Source organism: Helianthus annuus, chromosome 6 (assembly GCF_002127325.2).
Source record: "Helianthus annuus cultivar XRQ/B chromosome 6, HanXRQr2.0-SUNRISE, whole genome shotgun sequence".
NCBI classification, from domain to species: Eukaryota; Viridiplantae; Streptophyta; class Magnoliopsida; order Asterales; family Asteraceae; genus Helianthus; species Helianthus annuus.
The window spans coordinates 77,920,749-77,932,631 of NC_035438.2; the positions used below are offsets into that span (position 1 = coordinate 77,920,749).

Below are 11,883 nucleotides of genomic sequence, written 5' to 3' on the forward strand. Positions count from 1 at the left end.
AGATGGTCGTACGTTAATAAGTGCGCATCATTAAAAAGTGGTTGCATCGGTTGAGACCCTTGAGGCGGCGAAGCGGTGTTCGGCATTTCACTTAAACCATATGAGTTGTTCAGATCAAAGTTGCGGTTGTGTGGATGCATTATTTTTTATAAAAGTTGTAGAGATTTTATAAAAAATAAGAGTTGAGAAGGAGTTAGGTAGAATAAAAATGGTGAAAATGATAGGTTTTTATATATAGAGGAGGTGAAATAATTATTTTAATGAATTTTTTTAATAATGCCGTTGGGGTCCAACGGCTAGTGGAGACCCCAATCAAACCACGCCACGTCGACACTCATTTACTCTCAACGCCGGTGGAAAATCTCAAGCCCACATGACAACGTCGGGCCCGATGTAGTGTGTGTGGTGTGGAAAGGCAACAACACCGCTCGACCACATCCACACCGTATGGTATTAGGGTCAACTTAAAAAAAAACAAACGTAAAAAACTGCTAGAACTCTTTTTGGGATAAAATGATAAACAATAAAACTTGAAGGTTGTTTATGCAATTCAATCAAACAAAAAAAAGAAGAATAAAAAACAAGAGAAAAGGAAAACTTGGGGCACAATAAAACTCCTAACGAAGTATAATAAAATCAAGATCATCATCATCACTTGCTCTCGATTCAGCTCACAAGTTTTTGATTTTCACTTCAATCCGACATTTGATTCTTCACGTTCTCCTTAAGGTCTGTTTTTAATCTTCAATCTGTATCTATATACACATCCAATTAATTGAATTTGTTTACAATTTGCCTGTCGATCATTTAAGTTTGGAAGATTTAGTTTTTAAGGATGTATATGCTTTAATTTTAACCAGGATAGGTTTAATAGGTTAATGCGGTAGTTTGATTTGCACTACATACTCTATGTTAATGGTTTATGGAATTTGAATAAGAAACCCTAGTTTTGAATCTGTTTGGTGGATTACTGGAGTTGTAATTGTTATATTGTTTTTGTCTTGTTTAGATATTGTGTTTTTGTTTTTTAATTTAAGATTATTTGCAATTGCAATATGTAATTGAAAGTGTGGATAATATGGGCCTTGGTTCTTAACTTCTGAACCTAATTTCGGTGTGAAATCTGCAAGTTTATGATCATAAATGTAAGAAAGTGAGGTATATTTTTGGTTAAGATGGATTTAATCATGATATGTTTGGTTTGGTTTACATTAACCCTGTGGAGGCTGTTGGATAAATATTTGGTAATTTGGGTTTTATTTGTTTTTAAAGTGTCTGTGAATTACGCCCCGCTTGCGGTATGCTCATGTAATGTATATGTGTGGGCCATCGGGGGGCAAAAGTGAAAGTGCACTAATTTTAACGTTATTTTACTGATTTCGTGAAAATAACGTTAAAAGCTGAGGACGGTTAATCATGCATCATGTGGTGTCGTTGATAGCTGAAAGACAAAAGGGTACATGCACTAATCGGTCTTTGTCCCGATTGCTGAGTGTTATGTGCCTTATGTCCAAGGCTTGATGCAAAACTACTATCGAGCCTCTCTATTCCTACGTGGTAGAGGTAAGGCTGTCTACACCTTACCCTCGCCAGACCCTACCTTTGCTTTGCTATTGGTGGGATTTACTAAGTATGATGATGATGATGATGATGATGATAAAGTGTCTGTGAATGATTTCTTACCTGCAGATTTTACTAACAGTACTACAACTTAATGAGCTAGTAGTTGTTTTCGGCTCGTGTTAAATATGGGGTTATTTTTGTTTTCTTGTCAGTTGTAGCAAGTTTAGATAGTAGACACGTCCTGGAGCTTCACCGAACAATTAAGAGTTCATATATGCCAAGGTGTTTTTAGAAACTATATATAGAAAGTGGTTTATTGAACAAGTGAAGTCCATGATGCAGGTTTTCATATGTAGCTACTTCTAGTGTTGTAGTTGATCAATCACTTTTAGACATTAGTCACTAGGCGGTGCACACTTTCTTACGCAAGTCCAGATCTAAAACAAAACATACATTAACAAGTTTCAAGACTTCATGATGTCATTGTAGTTTTAGGACAGTTTATTCACCTGTTCTACATCTGTAGTCAAATATAGTGAAAAGAGGCTTGTTCGAAAAAATCATATAATCTCTCACATTGTTTCTGTTTCTTTACTGAAGCTGTTATTAATTCTTGTTTTGTGGGTAATCCTAAACGATAGATGTCGAGAAGGTACGACAGCCGAACAACGATCTTCTCCCCAGAAGGCCGTCTCTACCAGGTCGAGTACGCAATGGAAGCCATCGGAAATGCAGGATCGGCCATCGGAATACTCTCAAAAGACGGTGTAGTCTTAGTCGGCGAAAAGAAAGTCACTTCAAAGCTCCTTCAAACCTCAACCTCAACTGAAAAAATGTACAAAATCGACGATCACATCGCATGCGCCGTAGCCGGCATCATGTCCGACGCCAACATCCTCATCAACACGGCTCGTGTCCAAGCACAACGCTACACTTTCTCGTACCAAGAACCCATGCCCGTCGAACAGCTGGTTCAGTCACTCTGTGACACCAAGCAAGGCTACACTCAGTTCGGTGGTCTGCGCCCTTTTGGCGTCTCGTTTTTATTTGCTGGATGGGATAAGAACTACGGGTTCCAGCTTTATATGAGTGACCCGAGTGGAAACTACGGCGGGTGGAAGGCGGCGGCCATTGGTGCTAACAATCAAGCGGCTCAGTCGATGCTAAAACAGGACTATAAAGATGATATTACCAGAGAAGAGGCGGTCCAGCTGGCGCTTAAGGTTCTTAGCAAGACAATGGACAGTACTAGTCTTACGTCTGATAAGCTTGAACTGGCGGAAGTTTTCTTGTCGTCCTCTGGGAAGGTTAAGTATCAGGTGTGCACACCGGATGCTCTGAGTAAGATGTTGGTTAAGTATGGTGTTACCCAGCCTCCTGCAGAGGCTTGAATGCTTTGATCTTGGTTTCATTTGCTTGTTTTGGATAATGATTTTAAGTTGTATGGTTGGATCTTGAATTTGTTACCTTGTGTCAACTGTCAAAACCGATGATAAATGCTTGGTTTTATGTTTAAATTGATTTAGACAATTCTAGCTCCACTTGATTCCTGGGTTTCAAAAAGCGCGCCTGAGGCGCGAGGCGTGCGCCTTATGTATTCTGGGTGTTTTTATGTTGTTGTAATGCATGAAAATGTTGGACAATAGGTTTTTTGGCTTGTACATGTAGGTAAAATCATATATAAACCTTAGTTATAAGTTATAACTATTTTTGGATAAGGGATGCTAAAAACCTATGGGATATATATAAAAATTTATGTAATCTTCTTGTGCCTTGGGTACGAAAAGCCCACCGCTTTTGCGCTTTGCGCCTCATTTTTAAACCTCGTCACTTTTGTGCGCCTCTCGCTTTTAAAACCAAGCTTAATTCTTGGTTAAACAAAGGGAGCACGAGCTAACCTGCTTGATTTAACAGAGCTCGAGCTCACCTTGTTTCGAACCTTATGCCTAAAGCGTGAGTTCGTTCTCTTGTTTAGCCTCAAGATCTTAGTCAAAGTCGGTATATGAAGCTTGGGCTAGTTTATCTTCAAAGTCGATAATGTTTTCGTTGAATTCTTATAGTCTCTGTTGTTTTTTTTTTTTTTTATCATGCTCAAGTTTGATCTTGAAGCACCCACCTCATAAGGATCAACTCATCTGCATTCTCGAGCCGCCATCAGGTCCGGCAACACTGTAACACCAGATTTCTCCCAATCGACCCACCCAACAACATCCGATACTCTTGGCTGCTACGCCAGATGTGCAGAGGCTTTTCAGGTGCTATATTTCCAGCCCTTTCTAAAGCAATGTTGTATATTTCAGGCTCCAGGCACTAAAAACGCCAAAGTCCCATTCAGATCCATGTGTTCCGAAATTTCAAGAAATGGACTATTATTATGTTCACATTTGTATCATGGACCATGTTCTCAGAGAGGTGCAATCTTTGCGATAGTGTGTGATAGTGTGAGTGTGTGAAATATGATTTTCGAATAGTATGTTGAGAACAGACATAACCACATGTATAAATATGTAACATGTCGTCTTAATGGAAAAAGTGATTGAAAAACAGTGGTTTATTTATCTCTCCTTCGCTTTTCTTTGATAGTATCCCATCTCCTAATTTTTTTTTTATCTATTATGCACATGTGTCTGTAATGTCAAAAAACTATAAGTACCATATTTTATAAACATAATGAAATATACATGCATTCTAGGCAATTTATATCATAAATAGGGATTAATGTGATTCTAGCGGTTGTCAACATTTATTGATTCTGAACGAAACACTCTTGTATGTGTTATATATAATTTATACACACGCACGCACGTGTGACTAACATAGGAAACACCTTGATTTGTAATTACAGTCACCGGTCAATTGATGTTCTTGCTCAAGTCATAAAAAACCCCCCAACAGATTACAAACTAAACCAAGAAAAGACTTGCACCAACTCTAGAATTATTTATCATTCAAACTTATCTAAGAATCTTAAATAATAATAATAATAATAATTACAAATAAACCTAAGAGAATAAAGTCAAAATACTTAGGATAAGGAGTGTGGGGTTCCGGGAGTCCTATGTGGCATTGGCGCCGAAGGGGAGCACCACCCCCACCCATTCGGAAGGGGATGAAGGAGAACCATCCCCTTGATAGGGTAAAGGGAAAGGTGATCTAAAATTTACTTCAGCGAGTTGTGAAATTACTTCAATGAGTTGTAAAACTGTTGCAGAATTTACTAATAAAACTAAAAGTCATGAATTGAGAAGAACTACAGTATAAACAAAAAAGAACAATACTTAACAAGTTAAAAGTGGTTGTAATTACAAATATGAAATAATAATAATAAACAACAATGAGAAAATTACAAAACTTAAAAGGGTCAAAAATCGTGTCAATTTGAATTTTGTCAAACTCAAGCTTGTTTTCCAACTATTTTCTTACGCTTGTATAACAAGTGAATTGTATATGCATAACTAGTCAAGTTGGATCTTTAAGTTTTGCTCAAACTAGCAACTGTAGTCAATTATTACTCATCATCATCCAAGAAGACGACAATACACAAACTCACTTTGCTACATGTCAACTGTATATAAGGAAGAAGAAGGTTATGAATCAAGTTTGTACATGCTTTTAGAAACATAACAAACTATCTAATTCAACCAAAATTTTGACTTCAAAATCTCCCACCATTTCATGTTTCTTCCATTGCTTCACTTTTTTCAACTCCCTTCCCTGACATCACAAATAAAAACAAATCAAACGACAGGGTTATGCGCGTTAACAATTAATACACTTTTCCTTAACCACTCAACTCACCTTTCTTCTTCTTACCACCACCCTTCTTTTTGGACTTCACAGCAAGAGATAGCCACCCTTTGATTTCAGGATCATCAACAGTTTTAGTCGGCTGCAACTCCTGAAGTGTATGAGAGGTTATACGGTCGGACCCATTTGGCATGAGGAGGACCGTGAACTTGATCTGTGCCACAAAGTCACCTGTACAACCACAAACGGTCATGTGTGGAACTAGTAACCAGATGTACCAAATCGAAAATATCCGTTACCAGGCTTTTCATGAAGAACAGGGTATGGTTGCAAAAGCTCATGGTTAACACATTCCAACAACCCAAATCGTGCACGCTTCTCTTCCAAAACCCTGTCACCAAACCCACCATTTCAATGTCATTTTCCCATGAGGTTGTTTGGCCAGTTTTCTCCAAAGGTTTGTTTTTTTCATATATGGATCCAAAAGGTTTGAAATCTTGCCATTTTCATCCGGCTTGTTAACTCGATCCATTTTTATCCGTTAAGTCGGGGGTATTTTCGTCTTTTTTTTAATTTAAACGGCAATTTGGCCTTTTTTTCACGTTATGTACAAGCATTAGCATAATGTACGTCAAGTGAAAAAGACCGAATTACCGTTTTGAGTTATTACCCTGACCTAACGGAGAAAAATGGATGGAGTTAACGAGCCAGATGAAAATGGCAAGGTTTCAAACCTTTTGGATCCATATACGAAAAAAACATACCTTTGAAGTTTGGACAAAAGTGGCAAAACCTTAGGGACGAAAATAACATTTTACTAAAAAAAACAGGTTGCATATATATAATATACACACACTCATATGAATATACCTAGCTGAGAATGGCATGATTGGGAAATTTTGACTGATCTCACTGAATACAAACCGAGAAGCTTTCATTTTCAAGTGATAACTCTTATCAACTGCTCTTTTATATATTGTTGTCTGTTTTTCATCCAACAATTTTGGCTGAAAAATCATCAAAAACAATGAGTAAACAAGGAAGATAATGTTTTACAAAAGCTAAAAATGAGTAATCACCTTGCCATCTCCGGTGCTGGTGACGATATCAATTGAATAAACTTCATTCTCCTCAAACTCGGCATCATCAACTCTGGTTTCGGGATTTGAGACGCTCAATACGACTTTGTTCCCGTCAATCACAAATTGTTTCAATTGATGACTTAAAACGCCTTCCACAATTTTGCAGTCGTAGGCAGCAGCAACTTTTTGAATGGCTTCAGTAACATCTTGGTTCTGAAACAACAAAGATATAATAAAGAAAATAAATCGATGTGCCACCATAACATAGAGAGAATGTATCAAATCAAGACGCTTATAAATATAATGGACATGATTTTCTATCAGTGTAACTATGACTATTAAGAGCATCATCGGAGTATCTCCATAGCCCATTGAAAAACATCATCACTTAGAAAAATCATGTTTCAAATCACTTGAAAAGACATTAACAAAACGATCACGACAAAAGTGTCCAAAGGGACAAACAAAGATTAGCATGACATTCCAAAAGCTGATAACATGAACTAAAATGGAACATTAATTATCTAGAGACAGGTTGTGCCAACCAAGATGATTTTACTATTCTGGACATGATTTCTATCAGTGTAACTATGACTATAAAGAGCATCATCGGAGTAACTCCATAGCGCAATGATAAACATCATCATTTAGAAAAATCATGTTTCAAATCACCCGAAAGGCATCATCAACAAAACAATAACGAGAAAAGTGTCAAAAAGCAGCAAACTGAAAGTAGTATGATATCGAAAGAGCTGTTAATATGAAATTAAGTGATATATCAATGTAACTATACAAAACATGATTTACTATCAGTGTAACTATGACTATTAAGAGCATCATTGGAGTAACTCCATAGCACATTTATAAACATCATCATTTAGAAAAGATCATGTTTGAATATTCAAATCACCCGAAAAGGCATTATCTACAAAACAATAAGAATAAAAATGTCGGACATGGGGCAAACCAAGATTACTATGATATTCTAAGATCTAATAAAATAAATCAAAACAATACTAGAGGAAAATGTCAAAAAAGTGTTGTTAAAAAAATTGGCTCACAAGAAGCACATTGAAAACAATAAAGAGGTAAGTGTCAAAAGGGCGGTAAACTGAAACTAGTATGATATCGAAAGAGCTGTTAATATGAAACTAAATGATATATCAATGTAACTATACAGAACATGATTTACTATCAGTGTAACTATGACTATTAAGAGCATCATTGGAGTAACTCCATAGCACATTTATAAACATCATCATTTAGAAAGATCATGTTTGAATATTCAAATCACCCGAAAAGGCATTATCAACAAAACAATAAGAACAAAAATGTCGGAGATGGGGCAAACCAAGATTAGTATGATATTCTAGGATCTAATAAAAATAAATCAAAACGATACTAGAGGCGTACAGAAAAGTGTCGTTAAAAGATATTGGCTCACAAGAAGCACATTCAACCAATCGTGTGGATGAATGTGAAGAAAACCTGAGAGCAAGTTGATATAGGCAACAGGGAAAAAGAGGAAATCAAGAAAAAAAGTGATCACCTCGGCAAAGTTGCCTCAACCAAACACAAAGTTACAACGTACATTCAACACATGGGTTCAAAGAGTGAACAAATGTAGTACAAAACTAGTTATAGAAGTAAAATACACTTTAAAAACTATATAGGCTCACAAGAGGCACACTCAACCAATTGTGAATGAATGTGAAGAAAACCTGACAAGCAAGCCAAAGTTGATATAGGCAACAGGGAAAAAGAGGAAATCAAAAACAAAGTGATCACCTCGGCAAAGCTGCCTCATGTAAGTCATAACATACATTCAATACACAAGCTACTAAAAAAGCACAATGCCACAATCAACCAAAAATCATCTCAATATGTTTTAAATCTATAAATAAGTAAAAACCGCTGTCAACAACATTACCTTCTTTCCAGGCTTCACAAGTCTTAAGGCAACCTCAGCAGCGGTATTCGCAGCTGCAATCGCATCAGCTGCTCTACCCGTCACAGGTCCTTGTTGAAGAACATGAGTGTGTCCCACCACAGCGATGAATCCATCTATATGACACCCCATATCACTGAAACCACCAAGACAAATCACTTACTCACACTCATGATTAAAATTTAACCACATAGATCCGGTGAGTCAAATAATGAAAATACTCACATTTTCACAATGTCACCTTCTTCCAATACTGTTTCATCACTGGCAAGTGGAGAGAAATGACAAACTGTGTTGTTCACAGACAAACATGTTGGAAATGCAACTCCCCTTTCAATCTTCTTTTTGACATTCTTGTACATACTCCCTGTTTGCCTGTATAATAAACATCATCCCTGACATCAACCATTACAATCACCTTGCTCATACAAAGGGAGTTGTAAATAGGCCAAATCAAGCCCGCTTAAGCTCGAGCGCGTCTCATTTAAACTTACCAAAGGTCGACCTCAGCTTGCTCAATTCAAACTATATATAACTATTCGAGAGTAGTTTTTTAGACTCGAGCTCGGATCGGGCTTGATGTTATTATTATAAAAATTCATTTACATACATTTATTTATAACTATATATACATGTGTATATATTATTTACAACACAATATATCATTTAGATATTTGTATCATAATTTTATATATATTTTACTATTATTATGCAAATATATATGTAATACATACAAACCATTTATATACAAAACGGGCTCTTCTAACTCAACAAGTAAAGCTCGGGCTCGTTTATTAAAACAAGCTTGTTGTCAGGCTGGATTTGAGAGTAGTTTTTTAGGCTTGAGCTTGGCTGGCTTATTGTTTATTAATTATTTAATAAATTTATTTATACATATATTATTTATAACACAATATAAGTTTAAGTTATTTGTATCAGAAATTAATACATAAAAAAATTATATACATAATCACTCAGGAGGCTTGTTTCTTAAACAAAGTTATTTTGAGGCTCGATTCAAGATTTTAACCCCTAATGATAGACCAATAATAAAGCAATTAAACTTACTCTTTGATGTATGAATCTCCCTTGTCACATATATCAACAATCTTGGCTTTAGGTTTGCATTCTGACAAAACCAACTGCAAGGCCTCTGTAGGGTTCGATATTAGGGCAAAATTACACAAACAAACGCACAAATAACAAATAATTCATTCAAAGAGTACTCACTGTTAACAACTTCAGCAGCCAATTTGTACTTTGTTACAACTTCTGGAGACGAAAGATCCAGCTCCTTCTCCTCTCTGGTTTCATCGTCCGACATGTTGCCTGCAATTAAACAACAGAGTTAATGAGATATGAAGAAATGGTGAATTGAAATGTGATATGGAGGAGAGTGATTACGTGAGATGAATGAGGGATTAGATGATTGAAAGAGGTGATTAGGGTTTATAGAAATGAATGAGTTGAGTGCTAGGGTTTGGAGGTCGGCGGTGAGTGTGAGTTTATATAAAGTTGGTGATTGTTCCGTTATTGAGTTGTTAGGGTTTCTTCGTGGCATCACACGTCATATGGTAATTTTGTAGTAATTTTTTTTCTTCGAATTTCTTAAAATGGAAAGTCATGTAAACAAAAATGAGAGTTAACTGCTATTTTCGTCCGTATGGTTTGATAGAAAATTTCTCTTCAGTCCAAAAAAATATACGTCAGTTTCGTCCTTAACATTTTTAAAACATGTCACTTAAGTCTAAAAAGATAACGCTTGTTAAAAATGTTGAAGACGTTATATTTTTTGGACTGAAGTGGCACGTTTCAAAAAATTGAGGACGGAATTGGCGCAATTTTGGACTGAAGTGGCATTTTCCACCAAACCACAGGAACGCAAATGGCAGTTAACTCCGAAAATTATTATCCACCACTTGTAGTGGTCGGGAAGCTTAGGTTCGGAGACCCAAGTTCAATCCTCACTTGTGTCACTTTGATAGATTAGGCAATGATGGATAGAGCCTAACCTTCTTACAGAGGTGTCAGGTATCATCCTGAGTCTATTCGGGTTTTCGTCTCATCGTGTACCCGGGGTTTTCGTCTCATATGCTCAAACAAAACTCTAAAACCAGCATGGGCCCGGTTAAAACAACATAGTCTGGCCGGAGTGAGGCAACGGGGCTCTCCAATTTGGGGATTGTGGTGGCCAAACACAAGAAAGTCGTCGTTCCCAAAAACAAAATTATTATGTATTTAGACTTCTTCTTTTGGTAGCAAAGTTTCGAACACCCATGATCATTTTTACAAATAAATCGCCTTTTTCACTAGAAGATAGAAGTTTGTTGGTGACTTGAAGATGTTCCAAAAACAAGTAAAGGAAAACAAGTACATAAAGTTTAACAAAAATCCTAACTTGGACCTCAAAAATGGTGGTTTGCCCCCTTTGTTTACCTTGGTAAACATGTAGAATACTCCTAGAGATTATCCAAGTGTAGGGAAGAAGAAAAACAAGAAGAAGAGTGTAAGAAATTGGCCAAAACTCACTGTTTTGGACTTAGAACTTTCTGCCCAAAGTTGGATTTCTTTAAAAGAGTGTTTGTGAGTGTGGAAAATGTTTATGAGGTGGGGAAGTGTTGTATTTATATTGGGGGTAAGTGGTTGGGTGTTTAATGAATGTGGTTGGGAGTTAGGAGGAGGGAAATATCAAAAATCAAACGATTTTGCGTTTTCTGCTGCAACGACGCTCCATAAGGACTGCAAGGGGGTCCATACGGTCCGCATGGACCGTCAAAAAAAATCTTTTTTAGCCCTTTGAGTTGTTTTGTTGATTATTATGTTATAAACATGGTTTTAAGATGTATGCAAGTATGGATAATAATAAAACACGTATGATTACATTCTGAGGAAAATATAAATTCGATGTATGGCTCGGTTTTGGATAAAAATGTGTATTTGTGATTGTTTACGTATTATGCAAATATGATTGGGCAAAAATAATACAAAATATGATTTCCATTATGATCAAGTCTCAAATTAGAATAAAATGGAAAAAGAAATGAAAAATACGGAACGTTACATGCAGCCAACCTGTAGACCAGAGGGTGTAGTCGTGTTCTGCAACTGGATTGTACACCGCGCGTGGGTGTAGTTTGTACAATCGATGGTTCGCTTGTATTTGGTTGAATACACTTGAGTTGTCTTCCTCCCGGTATGTAGGATCAGACTCCCATGTATACTTATCCCAATCGTTGTGGGTGGTACAGCAGGGACCTAGGCGGTCTTGAACGGGAGTTCTCTGACGCAGGTGCTCATATTGCGTGTCATCATGTCTACCTATGTCGGTTCGTGTATCACGCATAGTGTTAACATCGTAGTAAGACACATCATGATGATGTTGGTTTCCGCTTGCTCGTGCACGACCACATGACAGAGAGTTGTAGTCCAGGATTCTTTGAGTTGGTTGCACAAACGGGGTTTGCTGCGTGGTAGTCTGCGCTTGTGCGCACAGCTGTGTGTCAATCGCATCCAGTGCAGCCTGGGACTTCACGTACCAGGAGG

The 11,883-nt window shown here is 37.0% G+C and overlaps 2 protein-coding genes across 2 annotated transcripts; one reads left to right on the forward strand and one right to left on the reverse strand.

Annotated features, from left to right (window-relative positions):
- The first annotated feature begins 573 nt into the window (after positions 1-573).
- LOC110865769 (proteasome subunit alpha type-4) lies at positions 574-3,104 on the forward strand. The gene is made up of 2 exons (XM_022115081.2): positions 574-729; positions 2,205-3,104. Exon 2 carries the CDS (start codon positions 2,205-2,207, stop codon positions 2,952-2,954), a length of 750 nt encoding a protein of 249 aa, XP_021970773.1. The 5' UTR covers positions 574-729; the 3' UTR covers positions 2,955-3,104.
- Positions 3,105-5,027: 1,923 nt separating this feature from the next.
- On the reverse strand, positions 5,028-9,902 carry LOC110865768 (ERBB-3 BINDING PROTEIN 1). Its single transcript, XM_022115080.2, has 10 exons — positions 9,745-9,902; positions 9,571-9,669; positions 9,409-9,493; positions 8,566-8,715; positions 8,323-8,476; positions 6,390-6,605; positions 6,181-6,317; positions 5,610-5,701; positions 5,362-5,541; positions 5,028-5,277 (listed from the first exon to the last, which is right to left on the reverse strand). The coding sequence occupies exons 1-10, from the start codon at positions 9,899-9,901 to the stop codon at positions 5,237-5,239; spliced, it is 1,311 nt and encodes a 436-aa protein (XP_021970772.2). The 5' UTR covers position 9,902; the 3' UTR covers positions 5,028-5,236.
- Positions 9,903-11,883: the final 1,981 nt, after the last annotated feature.